This window comes from Heterodontus francisci, chromosome 32, assembly GCF_036365525.1.
Source record: "Heterodontus francisci isolate sHetFra1 chromosome 32, sHetFra1.hap1, whole genome shotgun sequence".
Classification (NCBI taxonomy): Eukaryota; Metazoa; Chordata; class Chondrichthyes; order Heterodontiformes; family Heterodontidae; genus Heterodontus; species Heterodontus francisci.
In genome coordinates, this window is record NC_090402.1 from 37,963,206 (window position 1) to 37,986,227 (window position 23,022).

Genomic DNA, 23,022 nt, shown 5'->3' on the forward strand with positions numbered 1-23,022 from the left:
AAACTTCCACAGCAGTCATCACTAAGGTGCTGGTTGTCCTGAGGGAGAGATCTGCCTTCCACAGCAACAGAGGGAAGTAAGATGTCGCAGGAGAGCTAGAGGGCAAGCATTAGGGGCAGGGCAGACCCTTGCTTCATCTATGACCTCCTGGATCTAATGCTGGAGACCGAGAGGGAGAGGAGGGAAGTACTCTTGAGGAGGGTGGCTGGAGGAGGCCAACTTGTCCTGCATCAGGGCAACCTCTCTGTTCAGTGTTATCCCCCTCTGCCCCCCTTCATCCTCCTCTTTTACCTCCTGCTCCTCTCCCAATAAGCTGTTTCCTTCCAAGGCCTCACTGTGCTCAAGGTCCACACCTTTCTGGAGATGTTATGGAGAGCATAGCAGACCACCACAATGACCGAGGCCCTTGCAGGAGGGTATTAGAGGGTGACACTTGACCGATTCAGGCACCAGAATCGCATCTTAACAAACCTGGTGGCCTACTCAATGGTTGGCCTGCTGAGCAGGTGACATTGGTTGTTTTGCCTCAGTGCCTCTGGGGCTCCAGTAGTGGGATCAATGGCCATCTCTTCAAGGGATTTCCCTTGTCCCCAGCCTTGCACTTTGGGTGATGGAGTGAAGGACCGAGGCAGCCTGGACTGGCAGAGGATGAAGGAGTCATTGCAGCTGCCAGGGAAGCAAGCTCACACATAGAGAAAGCTCTTGTTGTGATCGCAAACCAGTTGGATGTTGAGGGAGTGGAAGCCCTTCCTCTTGATGGATCTCATTAGCTGGTCGCTGGGTGTTTTGATGGCCACATGGATGCAAGCAACAATACCCTGCACCTGGGGGAAATCCAGCGATGGAGGCAGAACCCAATGCCCTCTGTGACAACACAGGCCCCTCCTTGCCAGCACAGGCCCATCTGTGTCAAAGTGGGTGTAGTGCCTGCTCTGCTGAACAGGGCATCCGTAAGCTGCCTGATGGCCTAATGAGATGCTGACTGAGATGCACCTAGAACCACAGGTGATCCCTGGAATGACCCGGTTGCATAGAAGTTCAGGACAATGGAGACCTTGACAGCTGCAGGTAGTGGGCTGCCATGGGGGCCGTGAGGCCTCAGGTCACTGTGGATCAGGGCACGCAGGACTGAGACCATCTGCCTGGATAGACGCAGCCTCCTACTGTACTGGCTGTCATTTGCAGGTAGCTGACTCTTAGACAGTTGACCCTATGTCTTGGGTAGTGCCTTCTTCCCCTTCCGCCCACCCTCCCTCCCCCCAACCCTGCTATGCTCCTCTGGCCTCCTTTGTCCAGGAGGTTGCATCTGCTGCATCTCATCCTGCCTGCTCTATCCAATGTCAGAGGAACCTGTTCCCAGAATTCCATATTCGAACCATCTTCTGTGTATTTTTTCCAAACCTAAGATGCATTTTCTTTTTCCATTCTTTCCAATGAATGTATTGCTTCACATTTTCTGCATCAACCTGTAACTGCCACAATCTGTCTGCCTTATTTTTTTCCCTATGTTCTCCAGCAGGTCTTGACAATGCTCATCAAAATTTTTATACTCCCAATTTTGGCGTCCTCGGCAAAGTTCAACATGGAATTCTGTCTATATATAAAGCAGCAACAGCACAGAATCTCACTCACCATATCTTTCCAATCTGAATAACTTCCTTTTACCCTGATAGTTCACTTTCTGCCCTCCAACCATCCATCCATGTGGCCACATTCCTACAAATTCATGAGCCATTATCTGTGCCATAGGTCACCGCATGGTATCTTGTCAAACACATCTGGCAAATCCACATCCACTGCTTTTCTTTTATCATTCCTTTCTATGATTTCTTCAAAGAATTTGCTGAGGGTCTCACGTCCGGCTTGCTTCACCTGTTGGAAATTCATACTGACTGCCTTGATTAAGTCATGTTCCTCCGACTGCTTCGCAATTTTGTCCTGTTTCTAGACGCTATAAGTTTACCAATGACTGAAGCAAAACCAGCTGGCAGTTAGTTATCAGCAGAGCAGAATAGATGTGAGAAAATTCCTATCCATAACATTCAGGGAAATATGAATTAATCATTTTCCCTTTGAAAGTTTTATAGTTGATTTTACATTTTTCGTTCACAAAAATTTCTTCCCTAATAAATAAATTACAATGTACTTTTCTTCCCTCTATCCTCTTTTTATGTTCTAACTTTTACACTCTTCTTCTTTCCTTTCCCAAGGTACAGAACTCTTACTGAAGGTGCAGTTCCACGGACACCAACAACTCTCCAGGCCTTTTGCTTCAGTGGTTGTCCATGCGAATATTGACATTGTGAGCATTGGCAGGTTTTTCAATTAGAAAGGACGTTATGGCCAAGGCAAAACATTTCCAGGGCTTCTTCTTACCACGGAGGTAGGCAGAAGGTCACTTAACAGCCATTCTAATCCCTTCTCACACTGCAGTGGGTCATATCTTTACATAAAACGATTGGGCCCAACGGATGCGAACTCTCGTTGGGTGTATTCCTGGATGTTTGATCACATGACCTCTCACCTCAAACCACCCCACCATCATACACCCGCCATTGGCCCATCCTCCAGGTGGGCTGCTTTTCCATGCCATTTAGTAAGGGAACTGAAACTTTGTTACCCAACTGGATTAATCCTGTCTTAGTGAAACAGCCTTTTCTCACCCCTCTCCAATATTTTTACAACTATAAATGAAAGTGTTCAAAGAAAATGGAAAAAAAAGCACTTTTTCTCCTAGGTTGCTCACAGCATATTCCGGAGATTAATCTTCAATTCCTCGAGAATCCATGTCATTCCGGAAGGTTGGCAACCCTACTGGGGCCTATCAGCACAAACAATCCTGATGAACCTCAAAATGCACCATAAGGTGCAGTTAAATGAAGCATATCAGAAAATAAAAATGCTTAATTTGTTTTATGTCTTCTACACATTAAACAATTGATAGGAATACACTGCAATAACAGATAACTCAATATTTGTGTAATATTTGAATTGTATGCCAGAAAGCAGAGAAAATATCAGGGACTGGCACAGGCCGGGGATTTGAAAAGCATGCCAGGTATTTGGAGGCGGATGTAAAGCAGCAAATCAAACACAGGAAAAATCCAAAACTTCACGTCAGAGTGACATCATAATCAGCACAGAATGAGGTTTTTAAAGAAGGTATCTAGTTTAAGTATCTATATTTCACTTCTTGTGTGTTCAGTATTTTTACTAAAAATAGAGGTAAAAATAGTGAGTGTCACAGAGAGAGGTAAAACACCGAAAATAACGTCAACACTAGGGAAGGTGCTGATTGGTGAGTAGCTGGTAAGTGTGTATTTTAGTCTTAAGTTTATTTTGTTTATTTATTAGACTATTAAATAAATTGAGGCATGGTAGGGCACCTCATGGAATATATATCCTGTGCCTTGTGGGAGCTCCGGGATGCTTCCCATGTCCTGGATAACCACATGTGCAGGAAGTGTCATCAGTTGGAGCAACCCAAGTTCCGGGTTTTGGAGCTTGAGCAGCAGCTGTCATCACTGTATTGCATCTGCGAGGCTGAGGCTTTAGTGGATAGTACATTTCAAGAAATGGGCACCCACGGCTTAAGACGGAGTAGGCAGAGAGGGAATGGGCGACAGCCAGACAGTCAAGGAGGACCAGAGACATAGTGCAGGATGCCCTGAGTGCACCTCGCTCTCCAACCAGTATTCATTTCAGGATACAGGTGAGAGTGATGGTTCCTCTGGATAGTGCAGTCAGAGCCAAGTCCATGGCTCCACGGGTGACTCAGCTGTACAGAGATGCAGGAGGAAGGTTGGGAAAACAATAGTGATAGGAGATTCTATCGTTAGGGGGACAGGCATTTCTGCAACTGTAGACATGATTGCAATATGGTATGTTGCATCCCTGGTGCCAAGGTTAAAGGTGTCACTGAGCGGCTGCAAAACACTCTGGGAGAGTGGGGGGGGTGGGGAGGGGGTTGGGGTGGGGCGCATGAACAGCCAGAGGTTCGGGTACAACAACACAAATAGAAAGAAGAATGAGGTCCTGGAGGCAGATTTTAGGCAGCTAGGAAGGAGACTAGCAAGCAGGACCTCCAAAGGTAGTAATCTCCTGGATAACACCTGGTGCCAGACGCCAGTGAGTATAGAAATAGGGAATAAAGCAAATGAATGCGTGGCTGGAGAGATGGTGCAGAGGGGAGGGCTTAAGATTCCTGCAGCATTGGGATTGGATCTGAGGAAGGTGGGACCTATACAGGCCATACGGGTTTCGTCGCAACAGAGCCAGGACCAATGTCCTCACTGGGTGATTTGCTAGTGTAGATGGAGAGGGTTTAAATTAATGTAGCATTAGAAAGGAGAAACAAGCCGCACAAAGTATTGGAACAAACAAATAGCACTAGAAGAAGAAACAATAAGGTATTAGGTGGGGTCACACTAAGAAGGAATGCAATAAGGTCCAAATTAGGTTTACAGTGCATTTATGTAAATGCACAAAGCATGATAAATACGGTTGTTGAGCTGCAGGCACAGATATCCAAATGGGTTGTGGCAATAATGGAGACTTGGCTCAAAAAAGGGCAGGACTAGGTACTAAATATTCCTGGATACAAGGTGCTCAGAAAAGATAAGGAAGGAAAGAAAAGAGGAGGGGTGGTAGTATTAGTGAAGGAGAATATGACAGTGATGGAAAGACAGGATATCCTGGAGGGGTCAAGGACAGAATGTATTTGGTTAAGAGTTAAGAATCAAGACCAATTGATGGGAAAGACATAGAGGAGCAAATCCGTACAGAAATTACAGAGAGATGCACAAACTATAGAGTAATCATAATGGGGGACTTGAATTATTGTAATATAGATGAGGATAGTAATAGTGTAAAGGGCAGAGAGGGGAAGAGTTTCTGAAGAGTGTTCAGGAGAATTTTCTAGATCAGTATATTTCCAGCCTAACAAGGAAGTCAGCATTGCTGGATCTGGTTCTGGGGAATGAAATGGGTCGTGGATCAGGTGTAAGTAGGGGAACATATATGTAAAAGTGTTTATAATATTAAAACCATTGGGATAGCTATGGAAAAGAACAAGGAACAATCTAGAATAAAAATACATAATTGGAGGAGAGCCAATTTCAGTGGGGTAAGAACAGATCTGTCGCAGGTAAATTGGAATCAAAGACTGGCAGGCAAAATTGTAACAGATCAATTGGCTACCTTGATGAGGAGATGGCTTGGTTACAATTGAGGTACATTCCCATGATGTACAGCAACGAAAGTCAGAGCTGTAACAAAGGCAATGTTATAATTGTGGGGAATTTTAATTTTCATATAGACTGGGACAATGAAATTTGCATGAGTCTAGAAGATGAATTTGTAGAATGTTTTCGGGACAGTTTCTTGGAGCAATACGTTGTGGAACTGACTAGGATAAAGCTATCTTAGATCTAGTATTGTGTAATGAAGCTGAGTTAATTTGTAATGTCATAGTAAAAGATCCATTGGGAAATAGTGATCATAATACCATTGAATTCCATGTTAAGTTTGAAATTAACATGCTCCAATCACAAACAAGAATCTTAAACTTAAATAAAGCTAATTACATAGGTATGAGGGGAGAACTGGCTAAAGTTAATTGGGCAAATAGACGGTAAATGAATAGTGGGAAACATTTAAATAATTCAAAATGTTCTACCAAAATACATTCCATTCAAAAACAAAAACTCAGTAAGAAATACCAATCCCTAGCTCATTTAAGAAGTTAAGGATAATGTTGGAGTAAAAGAGAGTTACAATGTTGCAAAAAACAGTAGCAAGTCTGAGGATTGGGAGTGTTTTAGAAACCAGAAAAGGGCCACCAAAGAGTTGATAAAAAGGGGAAAAACAGAATGAGAGTAAACTAGCCAGAAATATAAAAACAGACGGTAAGAGCTTTTATATGTATATAAAAAGGAAGCGAGTAGCTAAAGTAAATGTTTGTTCCTTCAAAGTAGAGACAAGAGAAATTATCATGCGGAATGAGTTAATGGCAGAGGCATTGAACAAATATTTTGTGTCTGTCTTCACAGTAGAAGACATATATTTCATACCAGAAATAGATGGTAACGTAGGGGCTAAAAAGAGTGACAAAATTAATATCAGCAGAGAAAAAGTATTGGAGAAACTTAAGGGACTAAAATCCGACAAATCCCCGGGACCTGATGGCCTATACCCTATAAAAGAGATAGCTGCAGAGATAGTGGATACACTAGCTATGAATTTCCAAAATTGCTTCAATTCAGGAATGGTCCCATCAGATTGGAAGTTGGCAAATGGTATGCCGCTTTTCAAGAAAGGAGGGAGAGAGAAAAAAGTGAACTACAGGCCAGTTAGCCTAACATCAGTCATTGGGAAAATGCTAGAAACTATTATTAAGGAAGTCTTAACAATGGACTTAGAAAAGCACTGTATGATTAGAATAAGTCAATATGGTTTTACTAAAGAGAAACTCTGACAAATTTATGAGAGTTTTTGAGGATGTAACTATTAAGGTAGATAAAGCGGAACCAGTAGATGTAGTATACCTGGATTTCCAAATGGCATTCGATAAGGTGCCACACAAAAGATTGATAGGCAAGATAAGGGCTCATGGTGTTGGGGGTAATATATTAGCATGGATAGAGGATTGGTTAATGGACAAGAAGCAACAAGTGGGCATAAATGGGGCATTTTCAAGTTTGGAGGCAGTGAATAGTGGAGTGGCACAAGAATCAGTGTTGGGGCCTCAGCTATTTACAATGAATATCAATGACTTAGATAAAGAGCCAGAGAGTAATGCATCTAAGTTTGTTGATGATACAAAGCTAGGTGGAAGGATAAGCTGTGGTGAGGATATAGAAAGGCTGCAAAGAGATGTAGACAGGTTAAGTGAGTGGGCAACAAGATGGCATATGGAGTATAATGTAGGGAAGTGTGAATTTATTCACTTTGGTCGTAAGAATCGAAAAGCAGAATTTTTTTTTTTAAAAGGTGTGAAACTTGTAAGTGTTGCTGTTCAAAAAGACTTGGGTGTGCTTGTACAAGGAATGCAAAAGGTTACCATGCAGGTACAGCAAGCAATAAGGAAGGCAAATGGCATGTTGGCCTTTATTGCAAGGGAATTGGAGTACAGAAATAAAGGAGTCTTGCTACAACTGTACAGGGCTTTGGTGAGACATCATCTGGAGTACTGTGTGCAGCTTTGGTCTCCACATTTAAGAATGTACGAGCACTAGGTGTCAGGTTGATAATAAAAGTGAGAACCAGGCTGAATATAAAAAGTTCAGAGGGAAAGTGAAAAAGGAAATAAGAGCGATAAAGGGAGAGTATGAGAAGAGACTGGAATCATTTTTTTTTACCATGTGCGTGCCCACTGTTTTTTTCATGTTTGTGCTTTGGGCCCGGGCTGTTAATTTTTCTGTCCAATAACACCCTCTCTGCACCAACGCTTTGTCTTTCAACACACCATTAACATGCCTTTGCTCCATTACCTTCTGGTCACTTATTCTCTGTGACCCTGCCTAGCAACACCTTCCCTTTTGTTATCTCTTGCCCCACTCCTGTTTTATTTGCTTAAAACCTATTACATTTCTAACCTTTGCCAGTTCTGATGAAGGGTCACTGACCTGAAACATTAACCCTGCTTTTCTCTCCACAGCTGGTGCTGGACCTGCTGAATATTTCCAGCATTTCTTGTTTTTGTTTCAGTTTAACCTTGGGCGGTGGGAAAGATTGTAGAAATGAGAATCCGGAACAAAATTAACAATCATTTTGACAAGTGTAGATTAATTAAGCAAAGCCAGCATGGATTTGTTAAAGACAAATCATGTTTAACTAACTACATTGAGCTTTTTGATAAGGTTAAAAAGAGGGTTGATGAGGGTAATGCAGTAGATGTGATGTACATGGACATCCAAAAGATGTTTGATAAAATGCCACATAATAGGCTTGCCAGCAAAATTGAAGCACATGGAATAAAAGGGACAGTGACAGCATGGATACAAGGTTGGCTGAGTGACAGGAAACAGAGAGTAGTGATGAATGGTTGTTTTTTTGGGACTGGTGGATGGTACACAGTGGGGTTCCCTGGGGGCCGGTACTAGAACCATTGCTTTTCTTGATCTATATTAATAACCTTGACTTGGGTGTGCAGGGCACAATTTCAAAATGCGCCGATGATACTGTCAGGCGAGCCCCCACCACCACCACCACCCCCCCAATCTACCAAGATGGAAGCACACATTATTTTGCCACATGAACATTAAAACTTAAAATTGCAAGCCCCTGATTGGAAAGACATCTGCAAAGCAACAGGCAGTGTTGGAACAAGGGACAAAGCTTCATGCCCTGACTCATTCAACCAATAATGGACTTTTGATTACCAGACGTTGAAGGTGCGGGGAGCTAGTATTCCAGGTTGACTGCTAAAATAGCAGAATCCACAAACACAGAATTGGTCAGACCAGTTTTAGTCACATAACTAGCTGGCTGTTGAGATTTGAACTTCCAACAAGGGCTCTGAACTCAGAAAGCTCTTGGCTCCTGTTTTGAGAACCTCCTCTCCAGTCCCGCCTGCCTCCATCTCTTTCCCATGGAACTGAATCTTGAGAAAACACGTGAACCTCAAAGAGATAAAAGTCTGCTGCGTGACCAAGGTTTAAGCAGAACACTGGGCCCCGACGAACAGCAAGACTACCTACAATCAAGTGAGCTCGAAGCACAGTAAACAAGAAACTCTCCTGGTATTGCCTCAAACCCCTCTCTACCATATTTTCCTCTCCTTTTTTCTGCCTCTATTTGCATGTGTATATCGCGGGTGCATGCTAGCGTGGGTGCGTCGTATATCCATAGGCATCAACCATATTAGAGTTTAAGTCTAAGTTTAATAAATTTCACTTTTCTCCTTTAAACCTGAGAAAACCTGGCGTGTTGGTTTCCTTGCCTTATAATTGGAAAACTGCAAACAAGGATTCACAAAAGTGGGAGCTCAAAACTCAGGGTGTTTAAAAATAAAACCCTGTTACAATAAGACCAGGTAAAGACAGCTGAAGACCCCAAGACACATTTCTCACCTGGTTGTAACAATACAAAACTTGGAGGCACTGTGAATTGTGAGGAGAATAGTGATAGACTTCAAGAGGACACAGATAGGCTGGTGGAATAGGTGAATACATGGCAGATTAAATTAATATTTAGAAGTGATACATTTTGGTCGGAAGAACGAGGAGCGGCAATACAAAATAAAGGGTACAATTCCAAACCCGGGGGCAAATGTACACAAATTGTTGCAGGTGGCAGGGCAGGTTAAGAATGTGGTTAAAAAGGCATACAGGATCCTGGACTTTATAAATAGAAGCATTGAGTACAAAAGCAAGGAGGATTTGATGAACCTTTATAAAACACTGTTTCGGCCTCAGCTGGAGTACTGTGTCCAATTCTGGGTGCAGAAAAGATTTACAAGAATGGTTGCAGGGATGAGGGACTTTGGTTATGTGCATAGATTAGTTTGGAGAAGCTGGGGTTGTTCTCCTTAGAGAAGGTTGAGAGGAGATTTGATAGAGGCATTTAAAATCATGAGGGGTCAAGACAGAGTAGATAGAGAGAAACTGTTTCCATTGGTGGTCGGGTCAAGAACCAGAGGACACAGATTTAAGGCGATTGGCAAAAGAACCAAAGGTGACATGAGGGAAAACCTGTTTATATGCAGTGCATGGTTGGGATCTGCAATACATTGCCCGAGAGTATGGTGGAGGCAGATTCAATTGTGGCTTCCAAAAGGGAATTGGATAAGCACCTGAAAAGAAAAAATTTGCAGGGCTATGGGAAATGGTGAGATTGTGAGGCTAACTGAGATGCTCTTGCAGAGAGCTGGCATGGACAGGGCCGAATGCCCTCCTTCTGTGCTGTAACCATTCTATGATTCTATAAGAAATACAGTTGGCAAGGTACCAAAAGGAGGACATACCTTATTATCCACACGTTATGAAATCATACTCACAGGAATTGCATCGAGGTATGTTGGCACACTGCTATCAATTCACTGGTTTGACTTACAAAACTGCCATTCTGCTATAATTTCTTATTACACCTTTAATATGGGTACAAATCTGAAAGTTTACAAGCAAGGTTATGCTTAAAGCAATGACAATGTAAAAACTGAAAAAAAGAAGCTCCACCATTCTGTGTTTCCTCAGCCCCACTGATCCTGTTGTCTGCACAAGTATTCCTTTGTCTGCTATTCTAACTTCAGTTGTTTGAAATACCAATTTTGAGCTCCAGTATCTATATCAATCAGTCTTGAAATGTCACATGAGATGTTGTAAAATTACAATATACTCACATATTACAATATAGAAAGGACAAAAAATAACAACTTGCATTTATATAGCACCTTTAGCATAGTAAAATGGCCCATGGCACTGCAGAGGAATGTAATCAGACCGTAGGACAGGTGACCAAATACTTAGCCAAAGGGGCAGGTTTTAATGAGCATCTTAAATGATGTTTCAGAGCTTTGAACCTAGGCACGACCATCATGGCAGGGTCAAGGATGTAGGATATGCACAAGAGTTAAAGGAACTTTCTAAGAAGTCTGAAGAGGTTTGTAGGCTGGAAATGGTTATAGAGACAGAGAGATGCAGACCAGTTGGGATTTGAATATGAGGATGAGAATTTTTAAATCGAGGCGAGCACATGGGTGATGGGTGAATGTAATTTGGATATGGGATCTCATAGGATGTCATTTGTGACTTTGTTTCAGGCCATTTCACTAATGTGGTGGAGTGGAACCCTGATTGGAGAGGCTCAACCTCCAAGAAACATGGGCACAAATTTGGAAGGAAATAACCCAAGGACCTTGGAAAAGAAAGGGAAGTTGGTGATGGGGCGGTAGTTTGCAAGGAATAAACAGATGGTTGGGATTCCTCTACTGAGTCTGTTTCACACCAAATCAATTGGAACAGTTCCATAACGCTTGCAAAAATGCTTCTGTCATGATAATTAGAAAGCCTTTCCTCCCTGAATAAAAATAAATGATATCAAAATGACAAAGCTACAGGTACTGAACAAGACCACTGATACACAGGCCTCCTGTTTTGAATGACTATGGTGTCATAAAGTCATGTTATACACCTCTTCCCAAACTGACCACGTGTGATGAGAGTAAACATGTAATATATCAGTTATCAGTGTTACTGCAAGATTAACACAAAGGCTTTGAGAGGGAACAGAATAAAGACTTACACAAATGTGTTCTAGACACCCGCGTACAATAGCACAAGCAACCGAAGAATTCATTTGGAAACAAATATTCATTTTAGATTTGGATTATAGTTGATTTAAGATTTTGTTGTCCAGCTGCCTCCTTTCCTCACATGGAGGCCTACTGTACTAGTAGGTCTCCCGAAAGTCACCCAGGTTGTCATTCTTCATGTGTAAGTCCCAGACAGTGCATGATAGTGGTCTATTTGGAATTATATGGCATCACAGGCAAGTCTTAACGTGCTGTCATGCAATGTTCACACTTACTTTCCAACAGCAATTATCAGGCAGAGGTCATGAATGGAAACAATGACAAATCTGTCAACTTTTTAAACAAGGGTGCTGAGCCCAACTGTACAGATTCTTACTGCTGTTCCTATGTGATAATGGGACTTAGGTCATACGAGAGACCACAATTAGAGCTTATAAGTATGGCCTTATATTAACTTGTTTCTCTACCCATGAGACTGTTAGGATAGCAGAACAAGATTCCTGTTTAATGAATGAATGAATTGGAAAGGCACACTGAATTTTCATATCCAAGCATTTTATCCGAGTTTACCTTTTAAATCAGACAGACTATGAAATCCAAAATATCAGTTTTGTCATTTAGTTTTGGTCTAGTGTTTTTAAAATTTTATCATTCTCTTGTATAGAAACGAGACTGTATCTCTTCTCAGTCAATTTACATAGCCTTTCCTCTGGAGCCTGGTCCAAAAACCGAGTGGCATTTGGGCCCTTTTAGGATTGTTGTAATTTTTGTAAAAATGATTCAAAGTTGGTCGATGAAAAGAATGATTTGTTCTCAAACTGGGCTCTGTAGTCAAGTTATTTTACATTAAAAGTATACAACCAACATAAGGTGCATAGCTCTTCTTCCACAAAATATCTAACTCTTGTGGAATTGATCGAATTGGCGATCCATGAATACATAGGTCTTGAAATGTATCATCAGATTCAGGAGTGCAGGAAGTTGATCCCATGCTTACATTGTCCCAAGGACATGACTTTCCACACTACACATTAGAGTTCAAGGTAATCAGCATTCAAGTAAAATGGGACCACAATACATGTAAGTCATTATCTTTGGACCAGAGTGCAACAACTGAGTCACATCAACAGTCATATAAACACTGGGGTGATGAATTGGAACCTAAACTAATGAAATGAAAGCCCATAACTCTGATGGTTGCAAGCTTCCCATATAAAAAGAATTCCCTCGGAGTGAGTTCAAGCATGGGAAAACAGTGATAATTCAACAACAAGTAGCTGTTTCACTCAGAATTGTTGGTGAGAAATAGAAATGTCACATTGTTGCAGCTGGGGTTAAGGCATTTGTCAGGACAATGCTATACTCTCAATGTTGCAACTCATTGGGGAATGCTTGAAGCTATTATGTGTAAGCAGGAGAAATAATTCTCTATGCTAATAATCCTGACCATGAGAACAAAATTTTGATTTCAGATTAAAATGATCTTATACTCAGTGTTGCAAGCACAGAAATTCTCCATAGCTTAATATTGCAGAGCTGATTCACACTGACTAATTCCCTTGTTGTTTCTCGAGAAATTGATCTAGTAAATATTGTTATTCTATGTTTTCATAACAAGCACTGAATTTTATGCTAATAACGAAATAACAATTTGCGTTGGACACTATTGTTCCCTGAACCCTGAAAGATTCTGAAAATGCAGCGGAATCTATACAATGCACCACAGCTTTACAATCTCTGAGAAGGAAGAGTGAAGGCTGTGGAGTACAGATCTGATTGCTGGAGACAGACTACAGGCAGTTTCAATAATTTTCCTCATTTTTTTTGCATCCAAGACAACTATTGAGCATGTTTTCCCCACAGTCGCATGTTTTTCCTGGAATTTATAGCAGATATACATTACTTTAAACTGAATACAAGAAAGAAATTTATGACACTTAATGAACAGGAGTCAGTTGATGTTTTACTGTTTTCTGTCTGATTCCAAAATTAACTCTATCTTCCCAGAATCTGAAATAGTCTTGTGCATTTTGCGCATCATGCAATTGATGAAGTGGGCCAATTAAAAAGCTTAAGATGCATTAAATATACTTACCGTATTTTAGTCAGTAAAATATTACAACAAATTTTCGCTTCCATACTTTGCACACTGCAAATTCCCTTCCACAGAATGCAGGGAAATTAACAGCTTATACAGATGTAGGAAAGAAAAAAAAATAGCGACGTAGCAAACGGCTGATTGCGATGAGCATGCATTAGATCTTGCTTTAATGAATAATGTGTTCAGAAGAGGGGCTGCATGAATTTTCCACCTCTTTCAACAACTGTGAGGAATTAGGTTCTAGCATGATCCAGTTTGAGAGTCATGCAGAGTGAAACAGCCCAGATGCAGAATTTGTGGGTGGGAAAAGGAGGATGTGTTTTTGGGAAGACGCTTTACAGGATCTAAACCACAACTGCATCCCACACCGCCACCATCGTCCCCCCCCCCCCAACCACCCCCCCCCCCCCCAACCAACTCATTCAGGTAAGAAAAGCGGTTTGCATTGTGCTCATCATAACTAATAAAACTTTTCTTTTGAGTTTTGTTTGAATTAAAAAATTGGTGTGTTCAATTTTCCAGAACAAAAAAAGTTCAGTTGCCAAACGATCACATTAAATTTTAAGGCATCATGGACTAGCACGTCTGATCCTGTCATCTAAGACCAGCAACTATGATTAACAAATAAAACATTTAAGATATGGTGAAGTTTATGCCTTGAAGGCTGTTTGTTTTGCCTCAGTGGTTGCATTTTCACCTCTGAATCACAAGGCTGTGGTTTCAAATCCCACCTCAGGGATTTCGGCACATAACCTAGGCTCACACTTCACTGCAGTGCACAGGAAGTGCTGCACTGTCAGAGAGGCTATCTTTCAGATGCAAATGTAAACCCACAGGCATCTGTTCTCCTGGGGTGGGGCATTTAAAATCCACTATTTGAAGAGCAGGAGAGATCTCTTGATGCCATGGCCTCAACATTTATCCTTCAACCAAGACAATCAAAACAGACTATCTGGTCATTTACTTCATGGTAGGACCTTGCTTTGCACAAATTGGCTGCAATGTTGCCCTATATTACAGCAGTGGCTATGTTTGAAGCACTTTGGGACATCCGATGATGAGAGTTACATTATAGATATAAGTTCCAAAATCTTTTGCAAACCTCATTTTCTTTTATTTGGAAATCATGAGAACAAATTGTACTGAAATGCTTCAGTGCCATGTCACAGTAGCTCAAATGACATGGAAGGGAGATTCCCTCTGTGCAATACTATCAATTGGTTTGTAAAAAGCAACTTTGATTTCACTACACCTCGGTGCACAGAGGAAAACTTCAGACCATCGTTTTTCAGACTGTTTTCTCACTAAAAAAAAATGTTTAATTCAACACTTTTCTGTGAGCACAATGATCCTGAAATTATACTTTAGGTAACAACATCCAAAACTACACAGCACCTTCCGTTGAAATCCCTCTCTATTTCTGTGGCAGTGTTTACTGGTTTGAAATGAACTTGGAGAAGCATCAAAAGTAAATATTCTGAACTTGTTAACACCCTGAGCCCAATGAGAAAAGTATTCAGGAAGCACTGCTTAGGTCTGTTATCTGGTAGTGTCTGATTTTGCTGATTTAAATCTAAAAACACCGAAAAATAGAATTGCACATTACACTAAGCGAGAATCCCAATTAAAACCCTCGCAGACACAAGCAATTCTACATGCAAGTGCAAGTAAATGAACGGCGGAGACTAAAATTTTGGAAATTATGTCGATGCCACCCGTAATTTACATTTTCCCGTCCGATTTCATCTGTAAGGGAGGGCATCACGTACTTTATTTTTCATCGCCAAATATATTGCGGGCATTAGGACCTCGGAACATCTTCTATCCCACCCGGGGAGCACCCATGACAAGCTTTGAAAGGAGGTAAGGTACCACGAAAGTCATCACATTTCTCGGCGTGGAACCATGCAATACACAGGAGAGCGGCTTTACAGCAAGCTGGTCCTGACTGCAAGGCAGTGATATTCGCGGGGGTCAATGCTATTCCCTGACAGCAAATACCCACATTTTAGCTCTGTAACAATCCAAAGACATTGGAAACACAATGCACCAAGATCTCGATTTTCTTTCTCTCTCTCCTCTCTCATTCGACCCTGTCACAACCGATCTCTCCAATTGTGACTGTGTCCATCAGCAGATTTCAAAGCAGCCTCCCCATTCTCAATTCATTCACTACATACGCGACAAAAAGTCTGATCCCAGCACAATTGCTGTTTGAAATGCATCATTTCCCCCCCACCCCCCGCAAAAAAATGTCCTTCTCACTCGCTTTGAGACCTGATCGAAGCGAAACATTTCTTGGCACCCCCCAAAAAAAGTAGTTGGAAGATGTTTTCTGAAAGGATTCCCCCACTCCTGAAGTCTCCCTCTCTCTCTCTCCCCCCACTCAGTGCTCCAGCCCCACAGCCGAACTTACCCAGGGTGAAGTAAGGTAGCTCGGTGTTCTCCAGGTCATCCACGACCAAGATCTCGCCCGGCAGGTCGTTTCTCACGAAGAGGAAGAGCTTGGACTCTGCCGCCAGCGCCCCGTGGAAGCTGATGTCGTTCTCCCGGAGCACGGGCAGGGTGGACACGGTCACCGTCTTCACTTTGCAGCCGCCCTCCTTGGAGACCTCGGCCGAAGCCGTGAGCAGGCAGCCGAGGATCGCTTGCAAGGCGGCTCGGAGAGCCATTGCCCGCGGCTGCCGATGGCGCGAAGGCGGCGAGGGTGGGTGGTGGGAGGGGAGGGGTTGGGTTGGGGGGGGGGGGGGCAGGGAAGTGGGGGGGAAAAGACGTCTTTAGCCGGAGCGAGTGTGGGATCTCCGCCGCCTCTGTTCGCACCGCTTCTCCTCGACTTGTTCCCCGATGTGGAGCTGGTGTCCAGGAGGTGGCGCGGACACACGGGCAACTCGAGCTCCAGGTGAAGCAGGCAAGGCAGCCCGCGCCGTTTAAAGGCACAGCCTCCTCCCGCCAGCACTCCCCACACAAACACCCTCTCCCCAAAAATAAACACGTTCTCAATTCACCTCAGCGCCTTCCTCCTCCTCCCTCTCCTCCACAGCTCCTCATGTGACAGCTCCGAGACGCTTCGCTTCCTCTTGTGGAAAATTATTGAGCTGCTGCCTGAGATTGTCATCATTATCATCGCGCGACGTTAACAAAGTGCCGCTTCCCCACAAAACAAACGCACAATTCTTTCCCAATTCAATCCCCCCCCCCCCCCACACACACACACAAATACAAAGTAAAGATGGTGAGTTCACTATTTTTCTCTCACCTATATACATTTTCTCTCTGCAATTTTACAGCTGATACAAATTTCTGCCCCCCCCCCAACCACAAGAAAGTCATGTTTAATTAACAGTTTTGACAATTGGAAACATTTTAAATGTTACCCAATCACCACACGAGTACAATTAGAAAATAGGTTCTTTAGCGGAAACATCACTGAAACATTTCTTTATTGAGAAGACGGGCGAGTTGACGCACATTTTGTCAATAAGGTACAGCCGGTGTGTTTCATCCAGACTTCATTTCTTCAAAACTACCACCCCCCTCAAAAAAAGTCAAATTTCAACCTTTGCTTGTCAGATAACAATAACGAGTCGATGCCCACTTAACTACAGTTTTAATATTTATATATATAAGAGGGGGGAGTGCAACAGAATCTGAGAGCTACAACATTCAATGCCGCTCTCTGTGGCTAGTTTACTTTAGTCTCGAAGCTCTTAAGGTCACGGATCAGGTAAGCAAACAGCAGTTGATCGCAGTCGATAAGCAGCAGTATCTTCACCGCTGCGCCTCTTTCGAGAAAAATCGCCGGGGCATTTGCTGCAGAAGAGACCGGCTTGCTGAGAACATCGAACGGCCGCCCAGCAATATCCTCCTGAAGAGTTTCCCGTGTGTGTGTGTGTGTGTGTTATGTATCTGAACTGGAGAGTGCGCGGTGGAGTTGGATCCTCATCCTTCGCAAGACATGTCCTTCCATGAACATTGAATGTGCACAACAGAGGAAAGGTGGATAAAATGCAAAAAGCGAACTGTTGCCATGGCATGTTTCATTGATGCTGTCGCATTGAAGATGCCTTATTGGGCATAACTCTTATTAAAACGTTTCCACGGCAGGTCCCTTTTTTTTAAAGTACTTAAGTTCCAACTTTGTTTTAAGAAAAAAAACGCCTTCACAGTAATAAAACAAAATTATTGAATCATAGAATGGTTACAGCGCAGAATGAGGTCATTCGGCCCGTCATGTCCCTGCCGGCAAGAGTAACTCACCTCGTCCCACTCCCCAGCCTTTTCCCCGTAGCCCTGCATTTTCCCCCCTTCGGATAGTTATTCGAAAACCTCCATTGAATCAGTCTCCAGCACACTCAGCACAATGGAGCACATGGAGCGGAATTTCCTGGAGCTGGGTGATCCATGACACATGTTCGAACTTGCACCATTTTGCTCAGCGACTTTACTCTAAAATTTCTTGGGGAAATAATTTGAATACACCAGAGTGAGCATAATGGTGAATCAGGGACCTCAGAGGTGGTGCAACCAATGGTGGACTCCAAAACCAACCACATACAATTATTAAGCAACACCGTCCACGGGGACTGTGCTGAAAATATTGGCTTCAGGCACCAAGACTGGGTGGCAGAACAGACAAAATTGAAACCCTCCTAAACAGGAGCAGAAGGAGAGACCAATTCCAGGCTGTAGAGATAAAGAGCCAAAACTTTAGAGGTCCTTCCACCCAAGTTGAGAATCGTGCGTGAGCCATAAGTAACGTTGCTGCCAGAGGGAGAGAGGGGCAAACAGAGGGTAAGCGGTCGCGCCGAAAAACTGGAGTCAATCTACGAAATGTGCAATCACTATTGTCTTGCGGGAGGTGGGTGGGTAATAGCCATGGTAATTAACGTTTTCAGATTCTCTGAGGGTTTTGGCAGAGTGGCGGAAAAGTGTAAGGAAAGTTACGACTAGTGTAAATAGTGGCGTAACTCACATAAGCCATATTTTCCTGAGACTTCTGCACTGGAAAACTGACCCAACGACGTAAATATGCTATTCCTGTTGGCACAACTTTCTAGGAAATGCCAACCGAATATATCTTGGGTGATTGCTAAAAAAAAAAGACTGTATTTTGTGAACATTTTAAAAATGCAAATGCGAGAATTCTGAAGTGAAATTAGAACACTCCGGAAATTCACAACAGGACCGTCAGCAACTGTAAAGAGAAGTTTACAATTCTAACACCCTTTGTCATAACGGGAAGATCAGAGTAATTACACTGAAAACTTGAATCAATTCTTTCTGCAGATGGTGGATGACCTGCTGTGTATCTCCAGCATTTTCTATTTTATGTATAGTGAAATATATACTGAAATAAGAAGTGATTGAAAACTCGCTGCAAACTCACCCTGCTCCCATAGAATTTATTTTATTTCAAGTGTTTTCCTGCTGGCATGTGTCAGATAGTACTTTCTCGTGTGTGATGTGCATTTTTATATTTTAAAATGGCAACACAACTGTGGATGTCTTTCAATTTTTAATGCAAATCATTGTGATACCATAATGATGCCTTCAAAGGCACATATAATATATTTTAGGTCTCAGTGAGGAGAAATCTTTAGAGATTGCTGAAGCAAATTGCCATAAAGTTGTAGAAACATGATTTGGGGTTTTGTTGTGCCTATATTTTAGGTATAAATCTACAGCCTAAATTCAGAAAATTTGCATGAGCTACATGTTAATTACGGGCAGAGGGTTTAGGCAGCGGTTTTGCAGAATCAGTGTAAAAGATCAAGGATATTCGGACGTTGAGTAAAAACGGGCAGAAATCACTTAAGCTTGCGTTTCATAAATCTTTTGCAGCATCAATCGGCATTATGCCGTACTTGTGCCATTGTAAGTTTTTCGAGGTTTGTTATTTGGAAATATTTTAAAAGAGGTTTGAGGTATTTATGCAAATCACGTACAGTATATTACATTTGAAAATAAACCCTGAACTCGAGTGTATGTTACATGTGAATGTGCAAAAGCAAATAAGAGTAGCAAAGAGAGAGCATGAAAAGAGACTGGCAGCTAGCTTTAAGGGGCGGCAACAGTGGCGCAGTGGTTAGCACCACAGCCTCATAGCTCCAGCGACCCAGGTTCAATTCTGGGTAGTGCCTGTGTGGAGTTTGTAAATGCTCCCTGTGTCTGTGTGGGTTTCCTCTGGGTGCTCTGGTTTCCTCCCACATGCCAAAGACTTGCAGGTTGATAGGTAAATTTGGCCATTAGCAATTGCCCCTAGTATAGGTAGGTAGTAGGGAAATATAGGGACAGGTGGGGATGTGGTAGGAATATGGAATTAGTGTAGGATTAGTATAAATGGGTGGTTGATGGTCAGCACAGACTCGGTGGGCCGAAGGGCCTGTTTCAGTGCTGTATCTCTAAACTAAGGGAAATCCAAAAGTTTTCTATAGGCATATTAAGAGTAAAATGGAGGTGTCATGCAGGCCCCCTCCTGCCAAGAATGAGGCATATTAATTTAGTCATAGGAACATTGATTTTAAACTGTTGCTAGAGTGAAGAAAGGGCTTGTTAAGAAAATCACCAGGCACTTGACTGAAAAGGACATTTGCATACCAACAGACAGTGCTCGTGGAGACAAAGGACTATTCCCTGGTCCACTTAAACCACAATAGATTTTGATCACCAGGCATGGAAGGTGTAAGGAAGAGCATTCCAGAGACTGCTAGGGTGATGCAATCCACAAAAGCCAGGACTGATTAAACCAGCTGGTCACATGACTAACTGGCTGGTCCAGGGTTTTTTGAACTAGCCACAAAAATTTGAACTCAGAAAGACTGTTTGCTCCTGGACTGAGAAGACCTCTCCTATCTGCTCCCATCTCATTCTCGCAAGCCTCTGGTCCCACTGAAGCACATGAACCTGAAGACACATCAAACAAGGTTTAAGAAGAATACTGGGCCCCAACGAAAAGCAAGATCTACCAACAATCAAGGACTCTACAATAAGCTTGAAGAACAGTAACCAAAACCATCTTCAGATATTGCCTCAAACTTTTCCACTATATTTCTTCTGCTCTCTGTCTCTATCTGCATGTGTGTTTATCGCATATTCATGTTAGCGTGGGCGTGTTCTGTATCCGTAAGTGTGAACCGAATTAGATTTTAAGTTTAATAAATTTCAACCTTTCTTCTTTAAACCTAAGAAAGCCTGTTTGGTTGGTTCCTTTGCCTTACAATTGGAAAGTGGTGAATAAGAATTCACCAAGGGGGAGCTAAAAACACGTGTTTAAAATTAAACGCTGTTACAGTAAGACCAGGTGAAGGCTGAGAGGGAACCCTAGACTTCTTTCTCACCTGGTCGTAACTGTGGTAAAGAGGAGGGGGGCCAATTGGGGACCAGAAAGGGGATTTACACATAGAGGCAGAAGGCATAGCTGAGGTATTAAATGGATACTTCGTCTCTGTCTTTATCAATGAAGAAGATGCAACCCAGGCAATGTTGAAAGAGGAGGTAAGTCAGACACTAGAGGTGTTTAAAATTGATAAGGAAGTATGAAATAGGTTGTCTGTACTTAAAGTGGATGAAGCACCAGGGCCAGATGAGATGCATCCAAGGATACTGAGAGAAGTGAGGGTGGAAATCGCAGAGGTACTGGCCATAATTTTTCAGTCTTCCTTAGACTCTGGGGATGGTGCCAGAGGACTGGAGAATTGCAAATGTTACACCCTTGTTCAAAAAAGGAAGTAAAGACAAGCCCAGCAACTACAGGCCAGTCAGTTTAACTTCAGTGGTGGAAAAACTTCTAGAAAAAATAATGAGGAAAAAAATCAGTAGTCACATGGATAAATGTGAGTTAATTAAGGAAAGTCAGCATGGATTTCCTAAGGGAAAATCATGTTTAACTAACTTGCTGGAGTTTTTTGAGGAGGTGAGAGAGAAGGTTGATGAGGGCAATGCTGTTGATGTGGAGCACATGGACTTTCAAAAGGTGTTTGGTACAGTGCCACACCACAGACTTGTGAGCAAACCTGTCGGTCATGGAATAGAAGGGATGTTAGCAACATAGATATGAAATTGGCTGAGTGACAGGAAACAAAGAGTAGTAGTTAATGGATGTTTTTCAGGCTGGAAGAAGGTTTGTAATGCAGTTCTCCAGGGATCAGTATTGGGACCCTTGCTTTTCCTGATATATATTATGACCTAGACCTTGGTGTACAGGGCACAATTTCAAAGTTTGCAGATGATATGAAACTTGGAAGCATTGTGTACTATGAGAAGGATAGTGTAGAACTTCAAAAGGACATAGACAAGTAGGTGGAATAGGCAGACAGGTGGCAGATGAAGTTCACTGAAGAGAAATGTGAAGTGATTCATTTTGGTCGGAAGAACATGGAGAGACAATATAGAATAAAGGGTAGAATTCTAAAGGGGGTGCAGGAGCACTAGGTGTATATGTGCATAAGTCATTGAACGTGGCAGGACAGGTTGAGAGAGCGGTTAATAAAGCATACAGTATCCTGAGCTTTATTAACAGGGGCATAGAGTACAAGAGCAAGGAAGTCATGTAGAACTTTTATAAGACACGAGTTCGGCCTCAGCTGCAGTATTGCATCCAATCCTGGGCGCCACACTTGAGGAAAGATGTGAGGGCATTGGAGAGATTACAGAAAAGATTGACGAGAATGGTTTCAGGGATGAGGAATTTCAGTTATGAAGGTAGATTGGAGAAGGTAGGACTGTTTTCCTTGGAGAAGAGAAGGCTGAGAGGTGATTTGATAGAGGTATTCAAAGTCATGAGGGGTCTGGACAGAGTAGATAGAGAGAAACTGTTCCCACTCATGAAAGGATCGAGAATGAGAGGGCACAGATTTAAAGTATTTGGAAAAGAAGCAAAAGTGACATGAGGAAAAACTTTTTCATGCAGCGAGTGGTTAAGGTCTGGAATGCGCTGCCTGAGAATGTGGTAGAGGCAGATTCAATTGAAACATTCAAAAGGGAATTAGACAGTTATATGAAAAGAAAGAATGTGCAGGGTTATGGTGAGAAGGCAGGGGAATGGAACTGAGGGAGTTTCTCTTATAGAGAGCCGGTGCGGATACGATGGACCGACTGGCCTCCTTCTGCGCCATAACAATTCTGTGATTGTGTGATTCTGCATCTTACGTGAGCATTTGTAAATGAGGAAAAATGCTATTACATCCAATACATTGCAATGAATATACCCCGTATGATGTTAACCTTGTAACTGAATATCATACTCACACACGACAGCATTGGTCTGTGTATGTGTATTCTAGGACTCCAGAGAATATTTAATGTCCATATATTCTCTGTAAGAATCAGCCTTGACAGCTAATGGGAACCTGAAGGGCTATGTGATCTAAGTAAAGTGTTTTTGAACCAATAATGGTTCTCAATCCTTTCGTCATTCAGGAATAAAATGGATGATTCCAGAAATGTCAGTATTTTGACCCAGAGATTGCTGGAGCAGCACATCTCTTGGTGAGTGTCGTGGGTTGGATTTTTTCACCTCAGCCATCAGATGTTATTGCTGGAAATGCAAATTGATGAGGACCTTAAACATCAACAGGGCATCTGAGTCCTCCTGAGTTTCGGGTCCAATATTCTGTCTCAGGGTCGTCGAATCTTTTCGCGTGGGGTTGCGGCCACATTACAATTTTCGTCT

At 42.5% G+C, this 23,022-nt stretch overlaps 1 protein-coding gene across 7 annotated transcripts in view; it reads right to left on the reverse strand.

The window, feature by feature from the left end:
* LOC137347765 (astrotactin-2-like) overlaps positions 1-16,422 on the reverse strand; it is a 1,864,757-nt gene extending 1,848,335 nt beyond the window's left edge. For 6 of the 7 annotated variants that reach the window (XM_068012698.1, XM_068012697.1, XM_068012693.1 and 3 more), the window contains exon 1: positions 15,769-16,323. In XM_068012698.1, the coding sequence (XP_067868799.1) occupies positions 15,769-16,024 (256 nt within the window). In that variant the 5' untranslated portion in view covers positions 16,025-16,323. Of the gene's footprint in view, positions 1-15,768; positions 16,324-16,357 lie in introns of those variants that run through there. The other variant, XM_068012699.1, reaches the window with a different exon arrangement.
* Between the last annotated feature and the right edge of the window lie 6,600 nt (positions 16,423-23,022).